The sequence below is a fragment of the Contarinia nasturtii genome, unplaced genomic scaffold, assembly GCF_009176525.2.
Source record: "Contarinia nasturtii isolate CC-2019 unplaced genomic scaffold, AAFC_CNas_1.1 Cnas_scaffold_2934, whole genome shotgun sequence".
NCBI lineage: Eukaryota > Metazoa > Arthropoda > Insecta > Diptera > Cecidomyiidae > Contarinia > Contarinia nasturtii.
In genome coordinates, this window is record NW_022200251.1 from 243,255 (window position 1) to 261,388 (window position 18,134).

The window sequence follows — 18,134 nt, forward strand, 5'->3', positions numbered from 1 at the left end:
GGAAATTTGAAAATGTCGGAACTCGAAAGGATCGATTTGTACTCTAAAAAATTTGGCAACAATTTTGGACGTTTTTCCTTTTATTATTATGAATAGTAGAGTGGAGTGCAGAAAGGAGTTTTAAAATGTTGAAATATTCAATTTGATATAGTGTAAATTGGTCCTTTCCCACTCCTGCCTTTCACACACCACCAAGACCCAAAATGCATGGTCATAAAAACCGAAATATAAAAGTTAAAATTTCGAATAAAAATATCTTTAATAATTTCTTCGTTTTGTTTCTTATTTAGAACAATTTTTCGTTTTATTTATCATGATACAATTTTGAGATGTCAGAGAAGTCGGAAAACAATTTAGATTCCAGCATTAAACTGAATCAAAAAAATTGTCAACATAGTCTTTAATAATAATAATCCTACCAAATAAATGGATTTAATGATAAAATCATTGAAAAAAATTTATCAAATTGAGTTGCTTTTATTTTGGATATGATGACGCCGAGTAAATTAGAATTTTGGTATTTACATAATAATGATATAAATGAAATGTTTTGTTGTTTGTCATGTATTAATTCGAAAATAACTGCTTTTCTTTCATACTACACACTTTAAAATCTTCAACTTATGCTTAAATTGTTTTGTAATAAAATCTAAACATTTTTTTCACATTATACTATATTCATTCATCCATCCATTGCAATTAATAAATGCACTACGTAATCTATCATGACATTTTTCTACATTTTAAATAAACATTTCTGATTTGAAATTTAAACTAGTTAAATGAGCTCCTCGTTTTACTACCAACAAATTTACAAATACATTAATTGGCATACGAAAAACAAAACAATGAATATCATTTATGTTTCCACTTTATCATTAAAATGATGTGTTTCTTTTTCCAATATTAACAATTTCTTTTAGATATTATTTCAAAATTTAACCGAACAAAACAAAATTCAATGAAATTAAAACTAAATCTATATTTATTTATATCCAATGTTGCTAGTAAACGATATGATCATTTGTAAAAATGATAGCGTTGCCCGTTGCAAGGGAGGGAAAAGAAATTTAAGTTGGTGTATTTTACATAATATACCATTTTGATTTTGTTTGGATGCAGGATATTGTGTCTTTTCATTCATCATTTGTGGAAAGAGTGCAGGATAATTTGGGTGTATCGTATCAAACGAGGAAGGGTTATCATTTGATTCATAAATTTATTTGATTGTGAATGAAAGGAGTTTAAATCGCGAATCTTAAACAATCTAGATATTAATCCAAGTTGAGCAAATATCAAATGAGTTAAAATGCTTGAGCAATTTAATTTATTCGAACGCAATAAAATGATTGAAGCAAATCGCAGGCGTAAATAAAGTGCATACTGTCTTATAAAAAAAAATTGGTTTTCAATTTGCACATTTCATTCCCGTTGAGTGTGGAATTGAATTGTGCCACTTTTGAAATTGAATTGTACACAATTTGTGTATTTTGTACGAAGCAAAGCTTCATTTTGTTTTCGATACTTCGAATTGGGCGCGCACGCTGCGTGATCAAATAAGGACTGGATATAAGGTATTATTTACAGGAAACAAGTGATATATTTGTAAAATACAACAAATTAAATTTTGTAAAAATGGATCGAAAGCCATTGTGTACACGTAAAAATATCAGAGCCTTGGCATCATATGTGAAAAAGCATTGCTTTCTTTTATATCTTCATGTAGATAATATATAGTTCTAAGCTTTGACTTTGTCGCTTTCCAGCGCATAGATTCGCAACTGGATTGTCATTTTTTTGGGGTGTATGTGTGTGTGTGTGATTTTTTTTCTTTCGTGTGTGTAATGTGTGCAAAAAATTAACGATTAATGTGTGAATAAATGCAAACAATTTCGTTCGATTCATCCGAAATCTTTTCATTTTAATGTTTTCTTGTTTCGCACACGTCTAGTGTGGGGAAGGTGTTTTTTTTTGTTGTTGTTGCATTCGTTCACACATTTCAGTAGCTAACTATGCGCATATTGCAAATAGCTCAAATGTTGATCTATATAAGCGTTAATCGCGTTCCGCATATGTTTCTTACATTTTTCTTTGGTAAATGCTCTTTACTTGTGAGGAAAATACATTTTCTTCGTTTATTTGGGTTTTTTTTTTAAATATGAAAATGTTGTGTGTATGTGTTTCAATTACGCCATTTGGCGTTTATAGTGTGTGTGTGTGTGTTGTTGTTCTGTTTTATATGAATTTTAGTTGTCTGTTTATTTCACGCTATTTATAAGTTCACCAAGCTTTTGTGTGTCAGATTCAAAGATCTACTTCATTATCATAGAATATTTATTTGAGTCATTATTCTGATAGAATCGAAGGAAAAAAAGCACTTTTATCCAAATGCACTCGGAAAAGGCATACGACCATTGTCCGTAAACCGTATTGAAAGTAAGTTTATTGAAGTTTAAGTCGAATTTACGAATACGAATTATAAAAATTGTCAGTTTTTATAAATATTATTTATGAAATAAATGAAATGTCGTGAGATTCGGTTTCGTTTTTTTTATTGTTGCTGTTCGAATTCGGTAAAATTCAGTGAACTTATATTATTTGATTTCTTCTTCTTCTAAGTTTTGTATAAATATTAAGCTAGTAAATGCTTTTAATTCCATATGTCTTATTATTGCTTTTAATAATTTCAATCAAGAATTGAATCAATTACCGTTGAAATTTCATCGAAACATTACGTATTGAGGAAAATAATTTATCTTATCGAGAAATAAACATTTTCTCGATAACACAACGAATTGAATTGTTCAGCAAGCACGATAAAATGAATATATTTTTGTTTGTTTGTTTGGTGCATGTCAAACGTTTAAAAAAGAGTGCATTAATTTGAGTAAATCGATCGTGTATCGCGACGACAAGTTCGAAAGATTTTGATATTTAGACATATATAGAGAGAGATAGAGAGAGTGTATGTGTTTGTGTATTTAATTGGAAAATTATTTTAGTTTTGTTTTCTGATATTAGCTGTTCGAATCGAGTGACATAGAAGGTGAAGCATTATGGGCGTGATAATTACGAACAAGTGTTTTAAAGAGAGTTTTCTTTAACGGATTTTGACCACTTAAATAAAACCCTTAAATTACAGAAACAATTGTTTCCATAAATTCATGAAATGCAGCGCCTATGCTGGACATAATAATGGTGCCATTGTTTTGTCCGCCATAGGCGCTATTTCTTATTGATATATCAGTAGCTGCATATACATATCTATCAATTGGGGAAAATTTAAATTGGCCAAAAGAGTGTGTATTTGTTTGTGTTTGTGTTTACTTTTGTATTTTAAAAAACATAATGTGTACACAGTATGTGAAAGTTCGAGAAAATCCACTGAACTTGTGTTAAAACGTAAGAAGGATTAAAACACGTTGTTCAATGAATTTATTGCCACCAACATAAAATTGAAACGAGAAAAAAAAACCATAAGCAAACAAAAAGCGTTTTAAAAGCCACTGGATCAGAAATTGACAGCCGAGTGAAATTGAAACGAGAGAGTTTCAAATGAACATTAAAAAAAAAACGAAAATAATAACAGAGAAGCTGTTGATATTGTGATTGAGCGTGTAAGTGTGATCGATTTTAACATCGAAACTCACAAATTTTCTTTTTTAAGTACTCTTGAACATTGTATGAGATCGAATAGGGTGAATCAGATCGAACTGGGCCGATTCCACGAAACTCGAATTCAGTGGGAAAAACGCATTTTATTTTCGTTTTTAAAATTCGGACGTTTACGCTACATATTCACTGCATTGAAATTTCTATTCGAAATAAAAGAAAACTAAACACACAAAATAAATAGCACATTTTACTGTCTCTTCAGCAAAAAAAAAAAAAAATCGAAATGGAAAAATGTTCGGACTTTTTTTCATTGGTTTTTTCTTCTTTCTTTGTGTGTTTGGTGTGGCATTTAAAACGGATTGGTTATCAATCCAATCACATAGATAAGGATCAGCATGAGAATTTCATGCCGATAAAATTGAAAAAAATCAAAGTGTGGCGAACTTTTATTACACATATCTTCCTCACAAAAACACATATGGCCCTTGCCTGAACTTTCCATCATGCACACATGGTCAACCATGAATAGATTTATTTGCAACTGTGATGTACACATGCGACGAACCACCTCATACGCTGCGAATGAAAAGAAATGGTCAAAACAAATAGAAACAATAACGTGGTCGGTTATTTTTTTATTTTTTCGTCATTGGTTTTTGTTACACCAAAACCAAAATTCAAATTGGCATCGTCGTGATTACGTACGTGATTTGGAATGTCTAACCATTTTGACGCAGCATCCGTTGCACGTCATCAGTGGCGGTTGATCTCGTGGAAGCGCTGTATAATTGAATGGGTCCTTGCATCGTGCATCCGTCCAACTGTCGCATTCGTAACAGTAAATTGATCGAGCTATCCACGCGTATAAGAATTGAAAATAGCTTCATTTTTCGATTTTTTTTTTCTTAAAATTTGTGGTTACTTTGTTGCAAATCAATAATCACAAAGGAATTTGATGTTTTTAAAATGTATAAATTTTTTTTGTTAAAATAACCACAAAAGTTATATGTTTTTGTTAACAAGTAGGAAGAGAAATTCAATTTCAGCTTGATTAGACTTTTATCAAAAATGAATTGGATTGATGTGATGAGAGAAATTTATGTATATATTTTTTACAATATAAAACGTTGATTATTTATCATATTTTGAGGAAAGTAGATTTGAGATGAGTGAAGCAAAATTGAGATGAGAACAGAACAGAAAAACCTTAAGTGAAACACAAACATCGAAAAAAATTATTATTTAAACCAATTGAGAAAATGAAAAATTAAGAGATATAAAATCAGTGATTGTTCCTCTGAGAAGGAGGAAATTTTTTCAAACCAAAAAAGATATTTTTGTGTTAAGAGAACTCCTTTTCTTCTCACTTGAAAAGAAGGATCCTCTTCAGCACTCCTCAGAGGAACAATCCCTGCATAACGAATGAGAAAAACGTGAAGACAGTTTGATCACATCGATTATTATTATCTTACTTTGACATTCAGCATTGATTTGCGGTATCCAACAAACATAAATGCCAAACAGAACTGCAACGGTAGAGAAAAGCAATAAAAAGCGTTTTAATTAAGTTGGTGTTAGATGTTTGTGATCAGTTTTGTTTTTACTTCCCAGCATTGGACACACGCGGTTATTAATATATGTTAAAGAATTGGACACATTCTATGACTTGATTCTGGTATGAGTGCAAAATATACCCGTATGTCACCTATGTGTGTGTGTGTGCTTAGAGTACGTGCATTTTGTGGAAAGTACACTGTACGGGCTGACATATCAAATATGCTACAAAAAAAAAATATTATCGCAATCACAAAGATGCAATTAATGCTGTTGTCACATGATGATGATAGAACGATTCACACGAAGCGGCATAAAGAAATTACTTGCATCAAGCGGAAAATACACACCGATAGTTTTACACCTAAGGACTTACATGGACGACATCGATATGAAAAGCAACAGTGTGTGAAATACGTCAGTGACACTGTTTTGAGTATGTGTTTTTTTGGAACATTATTTTTGGTTTGTTGGTAATTTATTTGGTTGGTCGAAAGCGGCCAGTGTGATTCGGATATGACATGAATATAAAGTACATAGATCAAAATTAAAAAAAAACTTCCATTGAATAAAATGAAAACGAATATGGAAAAAAGCTTATTATAGTACAACAACATTGTATTTTCAACAATAATAAATGAATAGCAACTACAGATGTTTGAAAAGTCGAGAGACGAAAAAGTTTCAAACCAAATGAGCTTTTCAATGTGAACTGAATGTATAATTTCATGCATGAACTTCATTAACTAAATATCACAATATTTCATTCACATCTCCCTATATATACATACTTGGTTGTGCCTTTTACCATCCACTCATTGACAACGTCTAATCGGATATTATCTCATATTTCTTTTCTTTATGTATATATTTTACTGGACACAGATAAAAATGCAGCAAAATAAGGGAAATGTTTAGTTTTTTTGTGCATTAACTTACATAAACCAATCAGTAGTCCATATGTTGTAGGCATTTTATGCGTGTGCTATGTGTGTGCGGCTCGACTCTTTTGGACACCGTATTGTCAACTCTTTGTTTCGCTATTTTTTTTGCAAAATTTTCTTAAGCACACGGTTGATGTGCGACTACACAGATGAATTGTGGTGGTTTGAATTTTTTAATTCAATCACTGCTGTGTATGTGTGTGTGTGTGTGTTTTAATCAAAACAAAAAAATCGAATCCAATTCAAGCCGATTTATGTTACCGTTCCGATTAGTCCCGCTATTGCTATATAAATTCAGTTTATATGTGAACTCTTTGAGAGTTCCATTGTTATGGTGTGTGCAATTTTGACAATTGTGGCCCTATACACCATTGGACAAAGAAAAAAGATTTTTTAAAAAACATTCATATGTTCAGTACTTAAAATATAATGACACATTCGAGAGGTTTGTTGAAAAAAATCTGTATGAAACTGGGTTACAAAATCAATACAAAACGAAATATAATAAAGAATCGACCATCAAATCATCTCGAATCATTGATGTGGCTCCTTTTTCTCCAAAAGAACCTATTTATAATTACACGAATCTACACTCTCTTCCATTGATTTTACACACAATACACTTGAGAGTGGTTTGCACAACATTCGTAAAAATGTGAAATTTGAATGCAAACTACTGCAATAGCGTTTAAAGTGTTACACTTTAAGAACAATGAAATTTTAAATTGCCAAATCCTCCAAACTAAATACTGAACTGTGCTTTGAACGTGTGCAAGAATAAATTTCACTGACGACGACAAAAAAAATCCACTCCACTTTTGCGAATCTGATCGATTTGAAGAATGGCTCTAAAATGAAACTATATATGATTCACATTATGCAAAAGGCAAGGTGGAGTCCGCGAATGAATATCATTATTGCGACCAAAAAAGCCCGTCGTTTGCATTGGCCCAATTCATGTCAAACAAGAAATCATCCATCAATCACTTCAAACATTCATCACACATCATAAATGTAATTTATTACGAAAATGTTGTAAAACACAAAAATTCGAACGATAAACATTTAACACACAGATTTTTAATTGAACTACAATACTTGATTTATCTATCATTGAGAACAAAAATTCGATTCGATCATCGATTTATTTCACCGTTTGATCACAAACTCAATATATTTCATTTGCATATTTATTTGATTCGTCTATTTTACAGATGCCAAAACATTTGTGGCCTTTGATATGACTATCTTCAATTTATTATTTTTTCTCTCTCTCTCTCTCCTTTTCTTTACATATAAAAACGATGAGCTGTTTCTACATCAACGTGGATGGATTCGATTAAATTTCTTTTCGTTTAACTTTTCTCAAAAAAACCAATTCGCTGTCATTTTTCCGCTTTAAATTGATTAAGTACATTTAAAATTCGATGAACATCGAATCAAAACTTATTCACAGTTGAATATTTTTCTTAAAAAAAAAAAAGAAAAAACTTTTTTCCTCGTTCGTTCAGTCGACGAAACGCAATGCGACACACAATCGCATGTATCGCGTAGGATATTTTGCAAACAAACTGCTTGCAGCTGAAAACGGAAAAACCTGTATAGTGCCTCTTTCACTCTTTATGCGCTATGTGTGACATATGAACAGAATGAAAAAAAAAATTATGAGTCCGTGTGTCTTTCTGGTTGACGTTGTTCGCATGGAAAAGTCAACCTATCCAAATTGCAAAGAAAAGCGCCAACGAAAATAGCTGCAAAACAGTTCTAAATATTTAATATATATTACATACACAAATTATATATATATATATATATAGAAACGGGTGCCTGTTTCTTTCTCTGTTTTTCACCGTGTCGATGTCGTTGTCGTGTTTATTGACGTTTTGATGTGCGCGTCCTCATTCGCGGTACCTGTGTGTGTGCGCGCGGAAAATTAATGGGAAACATATATGAAAAATATGAAAATATGTTATCGTAAAGCGTAAACAGAAAATCAAAATGCATAAAGGAAAAAAAGTCGCTTCTTTAATTATTGCAGCATAAATGATTCTTTGAAGATATGTGTCTTTTTTTCGTTCGATAGTTACGAGGCGACACGGCTTTTTCTTCCCGTTTTATCGTGGCATGAGCAAACGCAAAGAATGAACGTGAAAGAGACACATAGAGGGGAATAGTGAGAAAATAGCTTTTAGGTATTAGACCAACAACAAGCGCACGTGCGTGTGAATGTGTATGTGAGTGTGTTGACATTTGGTTCTGTTTTGTTTCTGTCAATTCGTCTGCTTGCAAAATAGCTACACGATTCTCGGTTTTAAAAACGTCACAATACACACATTTTTTCGTTCTGTTATAAGTGATTTATATATTATTTGTTTTTATTTTCATTCTTTATTATTTTTGTTTCTTCTCTTCTTTTTTTCACCTCTGCATATATATCGGAGTGTTGGTTTTTCAGTGTGCATAGATAAGACTGTTTGTTGAACAATGGATGAAATGAAATCGAATTTATTAACACCTGAAATACTTGAAGAATGTTTGAATAAAGAGACTTGCTTCAATGTGATCAAGCACAATCGTGACATAACATTGAGTTTAAACAGTGGCGATGAAAATAAAAATAATTCCAAATATATCGGTAATGGTTGTATGCTGTTCAACTTCATTTTTTTTATTTATTGTTTACACACGCTGATTTGCCGTATCAGTTGCAATGCAAATAGAAATCAATGTGTACAATTGTTTAAACTTGTTTTCTCTCTCTTTTTTTTTTCTTTTTAAACTGAATTTCAGCTGATCAAACACCGACTCCGACCACTCGTTTGATACGAAACTGTGAAGAATTCGGTCTATTTGACGATTTAAAGCATGTAAATCCATTCGAAGAAACATTTCGTCAGGCCATTGATGACAAAACAAAACGACCCAGTGTCTTACTCACTACACAAAAATCACACGAAATCATAAAATGCAATGACGAAGACACGCTTCATACACCGCACATCATTCCCTACAATACAATCGATTGCAATGATGATGATAAACGTAAAAATGATCCAGATGCATTAAGAACTAAAGAAACGAATACAAATAAACAACCAGTTGTGATACCAGTGATAGTTTCAAATGACTCCGTAACGTCTAGTTCAATTATTGTGTCAACCAATGAAATTGTCACCAACACCACCACAACAGTGGTTGACAATAAGGAGAGTTTGGAACAAATTACAGGGAAAATTAAAATTATCGAAAACGATGAGATCGCACAAAAAGTGTTTCGAAAAATTTGTCCAAAACCAACCGTTGTGCCATTAGTAACTAACGTATCGAATCCAATAAAAGAAAAAATTCGCAAATCACTCATGAAATTGCGAACAACACGAAACAATGATAATAATGAATTCGATGCTAAAGTTCCAGCCACTGTTAAAACTCACATTTCCACAGCAAAAGAATCACATGTCAAAGATATTCCCAAGGAAGAGATAAAACGACAAGTATTGAAGCGTGGCACCATTTTACACGATAATTCGATCAACGAACGTAATCGTGAAGCAGCCAAACGATATCGAAACAAGCAAAAAATGCGCCATGATGCATTGATCGAACGGAATGCACAATTGGAAGCCGAAAATAGTATACTCAAAAAGCAATTGCAAGCGCTTAAAAAGGCCCATGAAAATTGTTCAGTGAGCCGTCTCTATGACATATAATTTGGATTTTTTTTTATTGATCCAGTATTTCCTCTTTTTGACTCACTAGCCAACGATAGTATTTTTTTTTATGTTTAAAGCCGACTTTAAATGACAATACTCATTACTTATACTATATTAAATTGATGTATATCAGATCTCGTATGTACCTTAATTGAAATAAATTTCGATATATTTTTTTATTCAATAAAATGTTGGAACATTTATTATTAAACTTATGAGTTGTATCACGATTGTTATGCTTATAGTGTTATTTGCACACAAATGCATACTCTCATTAGCTCTTCCGAACGATGCCAGCGATATGACGTGGAATGGGTGCTGTATTTTTACTACGTTGTTGGGCTTCTATGCTGATTGATTTCAGCGATTTTATAACTTTTTTCGGTTCGGTCAAAAACCATACCCAAAGCACTTGCTTGTGACGCCAGTATTTATCATTTGACTAATTGGAAAAGAGAAAAGATAATTTAAATTTGAGTGAAAAGAATTCTATGTTATAATTTTTTTGTAGATGACAAACCCATTTCTTAATGTAATGGCCACATTCTCCTTTCTTTTGGTCATTCTTTTCACGAATCATTTGAAGTTCACGCTCCAAAAATGATTTCTTCTTTCGATACCAAGCACTGTACTGTTGCGGCATTGCAATCGGACCATCATAAAGGTACTTATTCGCTAGATCTTCGATGTAAGCCCTAGAAATATACATGACACAAACAATGAACCTTAGATAGGACCATTTTTTCTCAAAATAAATATTTCTCAAAACTTACGCCTTTTTGAAAAAATCATGATTGCGCCAAAGTGTATAAATATTGTTTTCTGTATTTTGTATGAGCTGTGAAACGCTCGATCTGAATTCGTCGACCGATAAAATGCATTTTATCACTTGTTCGATTACCGATCCAGTATAGCCATTTTGATTCACTTGCAGCAACTCCATGAATTGATTACAATAGCACTGAACCAATGCATCGTCGTTGAGCTTTCCTATCATATTCATAAGTTCCTATTAAGATGATCCGAAAAAAGAATCGATTACAGCAAATTTCCAATAAATAATCAAACAAAATTCACTTACAATTCGACGATTGCATCCATGTGATTCCATGCGATACGCATCCAATTTCGAATCGTAGTTATTTCGATTTTTCATTCGTTCCATGTCTAATTGCATTAGCACCCAAAATAATTCCGATAATATCACCGTTTCTGATATAATATCGGCAAATCGCGTTAAAAAGTCCATTCGCTGTTTGGCCCGTCCCATTCGCTTTTGATTGCTTTCATAGACCAATGCTTCGACATCTAGTTGAGCCAATTCAGCTGCCTGCTCTTGTAGTTTATGAATCAAATGCTGTTTTTGCGATTCATTCAGCTCATTATCGCGTTCCATTTGCAACATTTCACGCCTGTAACGATTATTTTTATTTTCGATTCGATAATTTTTAGTTATTGCTGAATAATAATAATACCTCATGCCCATTAATGTTGATGGTGACCAATTTTGCGCTTTAAACTGATTTGTCAGTGCCGTTTTTGCTCTGCAATTCATTTCGGCCAAATATAATTTGTTGTACGCATTGAGCAGTCTGTGAGGAGAAAAAAAATCGAGATATATTCGGGAACGAGAACAAAGAAATCTACAAAACTTACCGATCAGCAATAATACTTAGTTCAGTCAATAGTTGAGCTTTCTCATCGAAAATATTGTCATCTTTAAGCATTTCATCGTCATTGGTCTGTAACATTAAATGCCAATTTTGTTTTTGGTTTGAAATTCAATAAATGTAAAAATTGATCGAAAATAAAAGTGAATGTGTGCCATGGCCGTACCTGTACTTTGAAATTCTTTTGCATAAAGTGCTTGGCATTCGTATTGAATTGCTCCAGTTGACGAAAGTAATCATTCAGTGGCATTTGATGCATGAACAACGGATTTTGGGCCTAAATTAGTTCGAAAGATTAAGTGATGCGGTTAATTCATGTGAAACTCTTTGCATTGAAATGTATTATCGGTTTAAAAATTGCTAATTTCCAACTAAATTTGAATTGGAAAAAATTGGATTGGATCAAAATATGGAAATTATTCATTTTCGGATTTATACAAATAAATCCACGATGCCAATTATTTTCGCGAAATTTAAATCCTTGTCCTTAAATTGTATCAACCAACACAACACCGTATTAATAAAAACCAAAATATCGTACCGGTTTTAGGTAAAGTTGTCCCAGTTCATTAATCTTGCGTTCGTTAGAGAGTTTTACTTCTTGTAGCTCTTCCATTTTTCTTAAACATTCATCGGCCACAATCGGTTCTTCTGCCATGAGTCTTGCTTTTTTTCCTTTTAAAACGGTCAGTTCCTCGATGGCATCCAAATTGGCGACCCTTCAAATTGAAACGATTTTTTATTATTTTCTAAACCTATTGAAACTTATGGAAAAAGTTCGAAATGACTAGTTTCTCACTTGGCCTTTGCAATGAGATCATCATAAAATTCATCTTCCTGACTGACAACATCGATAAGTTGTTCCAATTCAGCAATTTCATCTTCATTTATTGACCATATCCCATCGAATTCTCTGGAAATGTTTTCCTTTCGCTGATCAAGAGTGATTGTATTTTCATTTTCTTCTCTTTTCAACCGGGCCAATCTAAACCAAGAAACCATTAAGGATTTAAAAACATTTATGTATTATCATCGGCCGATCAACATACTCAACCAATTCTTCATCTGTCAAAACATTGACATCGTTGATATTATCTTTGAAAAAACCAATAAATTCTTTCCAATCTTCGTCTACCAAGACCCATTCTGGTATTCCGCATTTGCGTAATATAGCCAAATTCTATAAAAAAAGGAAAAATACAAATTAAAATAAACAAAATTCATGAATGATGCAGCAAATGAATGTGTACAAACCGTTGCTGGGTCTGCCATAAGTAAAAACCAATTCAAATGAACAAAAAAACCAAACAAAATGTTTTTCCCGAAATAAAAAAAACTACTTTTATACAACACAAAAAACAAATAATAAACTCAAATGTACAAAATGTTCAGCAAATATTTATGGCTTGTTTTCAAATTGAAACAAAATAAAGAAAACTAAAAAAATACAAATACAATGTTTCTCATCTGTCACGATTCCGTTTAACAGAAATTTTGAATGTAAAAACATGAGAAAAGAGCGTAAGTTGACGTTTGTTCAATGTATGAAAAATGGCGGTGCAAATGTATCGCCGACATGTTTGCATCAATACATAGGCAGCGCACATAGTGATATGTCAAAAGTCACAGACGAAAATAAACGAAGCAGTCAAAGGAATTAGTTGTACGATAGGAGTAACGCGCTGATAAAAGATGACCGAACTCAAAGGTAATTTTTAAATTAAATTTCATTTATTCTTTTCTTTTTCAACGTTTTATTGAATGCTGCATAACACACACAAAACAATGACCGAATATTTCCTTTGCCATTTTTTTCTACACACGCAAACATTGGATCTTTTGCCACAGCGTAAGCTTCATTTTAGTTTATTTTCTTTGTTTTCACACGAAAAAAATAAAATATGTACTCCAAACCAAATGTCATATGCAATTATATGTGTTCCCGCTGATCGTCATTATTGCGTATTAAATGTATCCTTTCCTATTGAATTTAGATTGGTTAATTTGGCCCTGGCTGGATCCATTGGGATGACACTAGTCATTCTGGCTTGCGCTCTACCACCATACAAGTGAGTATTTTTTTTTAAATTTACAGCAGAGTGTCTTTTTGCATATTTTCTTCATTGGTATGAAATTAATGTTCGGTTTGTCTACATTTTCAGTTTGTGGTGGCCAAGTTTTGTCATACTATTCTATATATTTTCCGTAATTCCAACGCTTATCATCAAGAGATCAATGCAAAGTGCACTGTTTGGGCCATCGTACGTTGACCTCTCGATATTTCTAACAATGGGATTCATTGTCAGCAGTTTTGGGCTCCCGATTGTTTTGGTGCGATGTGGCATTGTAAGCACAACATTAAAAATTTATTTGCAAACCAAATTAAAAAAAAAATGAAATTATATTATCTCTAATTTTTTTTTAGATTTTACTAGGCGCATCTGTCTTGACAATTTGTGGAAATATCGTGGTATACTTGACGATTTTCGGTTACTTTTTGTTTTTGGACCCGGATGAAACCACATACGGTGGCATGGCTTAAACATTCACCCACATGTCAATAGAAAAATAAACAAAAACAAATGTGATGTAGACCGGTACATGACTCTTAACCATACCAAGAAAAAAAAAACCAAAACAACGCATCTAGTCAGTGATGTCCGAATGAACGATTCTCTTTTTATTTGTTTTAATGTCTGCGATTTTTTGTCGTGTATCAATAATTGCCAATGATGATTGTAGTTTTCCCTTTTCCATAATCTTATAAAAAATTATCCAAATAAAACTACATAATTTAATGAATACAAGAAAGATTTTACGAAACGTCGAAATTGTTATTATTCTTTTCTTTTACGTGAACAAGTTTCAAATTCGATTTTTCAGATCAACAAATTATTGTTGAAAAAAACCTTCTTCAGAGAGATTTCAAAATTTACCCAGTGAAACTTATAAAAGGTTCATATGCAATAAATTGGTTCGATTTTTGGGAAAATTTAAATGTTTTTTGCCATATTTCAACTCCTAGATCCTGTGAAAAAATAGCCTGTGAAAAGTTTCACGTCATTACAATATCATACAGGCATGGCTTCCATACAAAAATTCAATTTTTTGTGATTTTTTCATAGAAACTGTGTCAATAATTGATTGTATCTCAAAACGAACGCCAGATTTCGTTTTCCATTACCCAAAAACCCCTATTACACATTTCAAGCTTTGATTTACGTCTCTGGGGAAAGATTTATCGAGTTAACAAAGGACCGAGTACGACGTTTCCCCCTTTGCTAAGCGAAATTAATCCGATATACGGCGCTGATGTAAATTTCACTCTATGTCATTCCACAATAATACATTTTTTGGCTTGACAATATATAAGCTCTTCATTCAACATGCATAATTTTTCAATCGTTTGGTAAAAAAAAGATACATATCATAGAATATTTTATAAAAATAACAATAATTTAAATTTTTTTCATAGATTGAACAAGAATCCAATGTTAATAGTAAAAATGCCACACCTACCGTAAAAATGCAAAAGGATACTTAGTTGGGATTGTAGGATTTTTGACATACGTCCTCAGCAGAGGTCCTAGGGGTCCGATTACTCTTCCCCCTGACGAAGTGTTACCCCTTAAAAATTTTCAAAGAATTCTTTCAATTTGCTGGGGATTTTGGCCAAAAAAGTGAGGACCAGTGAAGTGCTTAGTGAAGAGCAAAAAAAAAAACGAAAAAAGTACACTTTTCGCAAAATATCAACTAAGTTTCTTTTTGCATTTTTACGGTAGGTGTCGCATTGTTATTTCTATTTTCATTGGATTCTTATTTAATCGATGAAACATTTTTTTGAAATAATTGTAATTTATAAACAAATTAATTTTTTATAAAGAACCATGTCAATTTTTCATATAGCGAGTGAGCCAGCAGTTTTTGGCTGAGAGTTTGTCTAACCCTACATTTGTCATAACTGAACAGAGTGCGTTTAACTCTCAAACGGCACATTTGCATCGCATGCATGATCGTAAATAAGAATTAAATAAATTGAAATGGAAATATTAAAAACGATGATAATACAAAAAAAGTATAAATCATTCAAAATAATTGGAATAATAAAAATAAAATAAAATAATTTTTATACAGTAAAACCTGTCAATAACGGAATCCCACGGGGAATTTTTTTTTCCACTATTGACAAGAATTCCACTATTCCCAGGTTCCATTAATAACAGGTTTTCATGCCAATTCAGAAATGATTTTCCATTATTGAGGAAAAATGTGAAAAAAAGCAGAAATTCATATATTTTCATCATTATATAGCTAGCAAAATTTTTCAGGGGATGATTTTAGAAGAAAATGCTAGAAATCAAAAGAATTTTTCGCATGGGAAATTCTAGCAAAAAGGGTATTCCAATCGGAAAAAATTGACTTCCAAAATACAGTTCTAAAATCCCTAGCAAATCGAAAGAATTTCTCTCGCGTTCCAAAAACCCTAGCAAATCAAAAGAATTTTTCCCAATTTTTTTCCACTATTGGGGGTGAGCGTTTTTTGCCGTTTTCCGTTATTAACAGGTCATTTTGTATGGAGATCTCAATGGCGGAATTTTTTTCCACTATTGACAAGAATTCCACTATTTCCAGGTTCCGTTATTGACAGGTTTTACTGTATTTATATCATTTGATTTTTCGGGTGAATCCTTCTATCGTGAATTAAACGTACGTTGTTTTATTATGATAGCCGCAGGGTTTGACAAATTTGCAAGCAATGACAGCTGGCTCACTTTTTGGCATTGTTCTTTTTTAATGAAAAACGTTAAAAAAATATTTTACTCAACGATTCAAATATGCATGTGTATGCATTTTGAATGAAGAGCTTATATTTATCAGGCCAAAATCAGGATTTACATCAGCGCCGTATATCGAATTAATTTCGCTTAGCAAAGGGGGAAATATTTAAATATAAAAAGGGAGACAGATAGTACTCGATCCTTTATGCATGCCATACCCCTAAGGAGTACACCGATGAACTAATATCGCAATTTTCATTCGTATATTATCATTGGAGACGGTATAATACGTATAAGAAACTGACTCTGGATAGAAGTGTTCAACCCATACCCATCGTTTTGCACGTCTTCATTTGTATTACTTTGCAGAAAGGTGGTATTCGTGGATTGTATCGTGGTTTTGTTCCAACTCTAACCGGTATGGTTCCATATGCCGGTTTCAGTTTTTATTGCTTTGAAAGTGTGAAATTCCTTTGCATGAAATACTCACCACAATGGACTTGCAACAAATGCGATAAAAATACAGGTAGGCAAAAAAAGAAAACAAAATATTAACATATCCAGACCAAATGTTTGAAATTAATTTTTCAAATTTAAATTTTCAGGCGGCCGAGTTTTAAATATTCCTGCCAAACTTTTAGCAGGAGGTTTAGCTGGTGCAATAGCTCAATCCTTTTCGTATCCCTTGGATGTGACGAGAAGAAGACTGCAATTGGTTATGATGGATCCAGCAACGGCTCGATTTGGGTACGTTATTTAAAAAAATATTTTCAATTTTCTTTATGCTGAAGTTTCATGCTTATTTACAATAAAATATAATTGCATTATAATCATGTTATGTTTTTTGGCTACAAACTCAATATATCACATTAATAAATGTTTGTTTCAGAGTTGGAATGGTCACGACACTCAAGCACATTTACACTGAAAATGGTATTGTACGAGGTACTCAAACAAGCACTAAATCTTGACACCGGCATGAAAATTTAATTACAGCCGGTCTTTTTTCCGGAAAACACACACATGACAACAAAGTTTATGCAAAAGTTTTTTTTAATATCATAATTGTTAAAAAAAAAAACAATTATTTTTTTCTTTTAATTTGTTTACCTGTTTTATTGAAATTATTATTTTTGTAATGTTGAAAATGTATGACAATGGCAATTTGTCAAAATGAATCAATTGCATCACATTAATTAAGCAAAGACTAAGACTAAGTAGGTAGTATTTGCCTTCAGTCGCATAAAATAACTCAAATACCTTGGTCAAATCTAATTAAATCTTCCAATACGTTAGTCATTAGAATTTCCACAAATCAACAGCCAATGGTCATCATGGTATTAGTTAACCAATATTGTTGAATTGTTTGTGTTTGGGCGTATTATTTAAAACAGAATAATTGTTACATTGTTAAAATATATTGATTTTTTACAACTTTTATACAGAATTGAGTTTGAATACACTTCACAACATCCATTTTTCGACCACTTTACGTATTAGCCGAATGTAGCCATGTGATTTTGTACAATCGACACTGATTATGTACAAGTCAGATCTGATAAACAAAGTGGCCGGCGTATATTTCAAACAAAATCATACATGCACAAAAATGTCGGAAAAAATAAAAACAAACTAAACTAAATATCCATTTTTTTGCCGTATTAAGCCCCTAGCTCAGTCCCAATTTGATTTGAAATTTCTTTAAACTTTCAGAATGTTATTTTTATGAGTAAAAAATAGCCTGTGAAAAGTTTCCCGTCATTACAATATCATACAGGCATGGCTTTCATACGAAAATTCAATTTTTTGTGATTTTTCATAGAAACTGTATCAAAAATTGATTGCTTCAAACTAAGTCCG

The 18,134-nt window shown here is 32.2% G+C and overlaps 5 protein-coding genes across 14 annotated transcripts; 3 read left to right on the forward strand and 2 right to left on the reverse strand.

The window, feature by feature from the left end:
* Positions 1 to 453: 453 nt before the first annotated feature.
* On the reverse strand, positions 454 to 7,815 carry LOC116349555 (protein quiver). Of its 10 annotated transcripts, none has more exons than XM_031781040.1 (5): positions 7,711 to 7,815; positions 6,109 to 6,474; positions 5,088 to 5,141; positions 4,321 to 4,467; positions 454 to 4,191 (listed from the first exon to the last, which is right to left on the reverse strand). In XM_031781040.1, the coding sequence occupies exons 2-5, from the start codon at positions 6,140 to 6,142 to the stop codon at positions 3,965 to 3,967; spliced, it is 462 nt and encodes a 153-aa protein (XP_031636900.1). In that variant the 5' UTR covers positions 6,143 to 6,474; positions 7,711 to 7,815; the 3' UTR covers positions 454 to 3,964. The 10 variants fall into 10 exon arrangements, with proteins under 10 accessions (XP_031636900.1, XP_031636903.1, XP_031636896.1 ...); XM_031781043.1 differs by lacking the exons at positions 5,088 to 5,141; positions 7,711 to 7,815 and adding exons at positions 5,546 to 5,596; positions 7,407 to 7,690; XM_031781036.1 differs by lacking the exon at positions 7,711 to 7,815 and adding an exon at positions 7,529 to 7,689.
* A 594-nt stretch (positions 7,816 to 8,409) lies between these two features.
* On the forward strand, positions 8,410 to 9,953 carry LOC116349554 (cyclic AMP-dependent transcription factor ATF-2). Its single transcript, XM_031781033.1, has 2 exons — positions 8,410 to 8,748; positions 8,904 to 9,953. The coding sequence occupies exons 1-2, from the start codon at positions 8,598 to 8,600 to the stop codon at positions 9,821 to 9,823; spliced, it is 1,071 nt and encodes a 356-aa protein (XP_031636893.1). The 5' UTR covers positions 8,410 to 8,597; the 3' UTR covers positions 9,824 to 9,953.
* Positions 9,954 to 9,969: 16 nt separating this feature from the next.
* LOC116349553 (augmin complex subunit dgt3) lies at positions 9,970 to 12,886 on the reverse strand. Its single transcript, XM_031781032.1, has 11 exons — positions 12,751 to 12,886; positions 12,546 to 12,676; positions 12,296 to 12,481; positions 12,038 to 12,215; positions 11,663 to 11,773; positions 11,483 to 11,568; positions 11,302 to 11,418; positions 10,908 to 11,238; positions 10,600 to 10,835; positions 10,347 to 10,521; positions 9,970 to 10,268 (listed from the first exon to the last, which is right to left on the reverse strand). The coding sequence occupies exons 1-11, from the start codon at positions 12,766 to 12,768 to the stop codon at positions 10,101 to 10,103; spliced, it is 1,737 nt and encodes a 578-aa protein (XP_031636892.1). The 5' UTR covers positions 12,769 to 12,886; the 3' UTR covers positions 9,970 to 10,100.
* Positions 12,887 to 13,168: 282 nt separating this feature from the next.
* Positions 13,169 to 14,319, forward strand: LOC116349580 (leptin receptor gene-related protein-like). Its single transcript, XM_031781084.1, has 4 exons — positions 13,169 to 13,204; positions 13,491 to 13,565; positions 13,659 to 13,842; positions 13,922 to 14,319. Exons 2-4 carry the CDS (start codon positions 13,525 to 13,527, stop codon positions 14,036 to 14,038), a joined length of 342 nt encoding a protein of 113 aa, XP_031636944.1. The 5' UTR covers positions 13,169 to 13,204; positions 13,491 to 13,524; the 3' UTR covers positions 14,039 to 14,319.
* Positions 14,320 to 15,911: 1,592 nt separating this feature from the next.
* LOC116349591 (graves disease carrier protein homolog) lies at positions 15,912 to 17,667 on the forward strand. The gene is made up of 3 exons (XM_031781095.1): positions 15,912 to 16,800; positions 16,880 to 17,021; positions 17,164 to 17,667. The coding sequence occupies exons 1-3, from the start codon at positions 16,695 to 16,697 to the stop codon at positions 17,243 to 17,245; spliced, it is 330 nt and encodes a 109-aa protein (XP_031636955.1). The 5' UTR covers positions 15,912 to 16,694; the 3' UTR covers positions 17,246 to 17,667.
* The last annotated feature ends 467 nt before the right edge of the window (positions 17,668 to 18,134 follow it).

Excerpts from the sequence above, each read along its gene's own strand:
- LOC116349555 (XM_031781040.1), bottom strand. The coding sequence starts at position 6,142 with ATGCCTACAACATATGGACTACTGATTGGTTTAT. Across the intron at positions 4,468-5,087 it reads AATCAATGCTGAATGTCAAA|CTCGATCAATTTACTGTTAC; the intron begins GTAAGATAATAA and ends ACGCGTGGATAG. Across the intron at positions 4,192-4,320 it reads GGTTAGACATTCCAAATCAC|CGTATGAGGTGGTTCGTCGC; the intron begins GTACGTAATCAC and ends TTTCATTCGCAG.
- LOC116349554 (XM_031781033.1), top strand. The coding sequence starts at position 8,598 with ATGGATGAAATGAAATCGAATTTATTAACACCTGAAATACTTGAAGAA. Across the intron at positions 8,749-8,903 it reads AAATAATTCCAAATATATCG|CTGATCAAACACCGACTCCG; the intron begins GTAATGGTTGTA and ends ACTGAATTTCAG.
- LOC116349553 (XM_031781032.1), bottom strand. Across the intron at positions 11,569-11,662 it reads AAAAGAATTTCAAAGTACAG|ACCAATGACGATGAAATGCT; the intron begins GTACGGCCATGG and ends TTAATGTTACAG. Across the intron at positions 10,836-10,907 it reads ATGGATGCAATCGTCGAATT|GAACTTATGAATATGATAGG; the intron begins GTAAGTGAATTT and ends TCATCTTAATAG.
- LOC116349580 (XM_031781084.1), top strand. The coding sequence starts at position 13,525 with ATGACACTAGTCATTCTGGCTTGCGCTCTACCACCATACAA. Across the intron at positions 13,566-13,658 it reads TGCGCTCTACCACCATACAA|TTTGTGGTGGCCAAGTTTTG; the intron begins GTGAGTATTTTT and ends CTACATTTTCAG. Across the intron at positions 13,843-13,921 it reads TTTTGGTGCGATGTGGCATT|ATTTTACTAGGCGCATCTGT; the intron begins GTAAGCACAACA and ends ATTTTTTTTTAG.
- LOC116349591 (XM_031781095.1), top strand. The coding sequence starts at position 16,695 with ATGGTTCCATATGCCGGTTTCAGTTTTTATTGCTTTGAAAGTGTGAAA. Across the intron at positions 16,801-16,879 it reads CAAATGCGATAAAAATACAG|GCGGCCGAGTTTTAAATATT; the intron begins GTAGGCAAAAAA and ends TTAAATTTTCAG. Across the intron at positions 17,022-17,163 it reads CCAGCAACGGCTCGATTTGG|AGTTGGAATGGTCACGACAC; the intron begins GTACGTTATTTA and ends TGTTTGTTTCAG.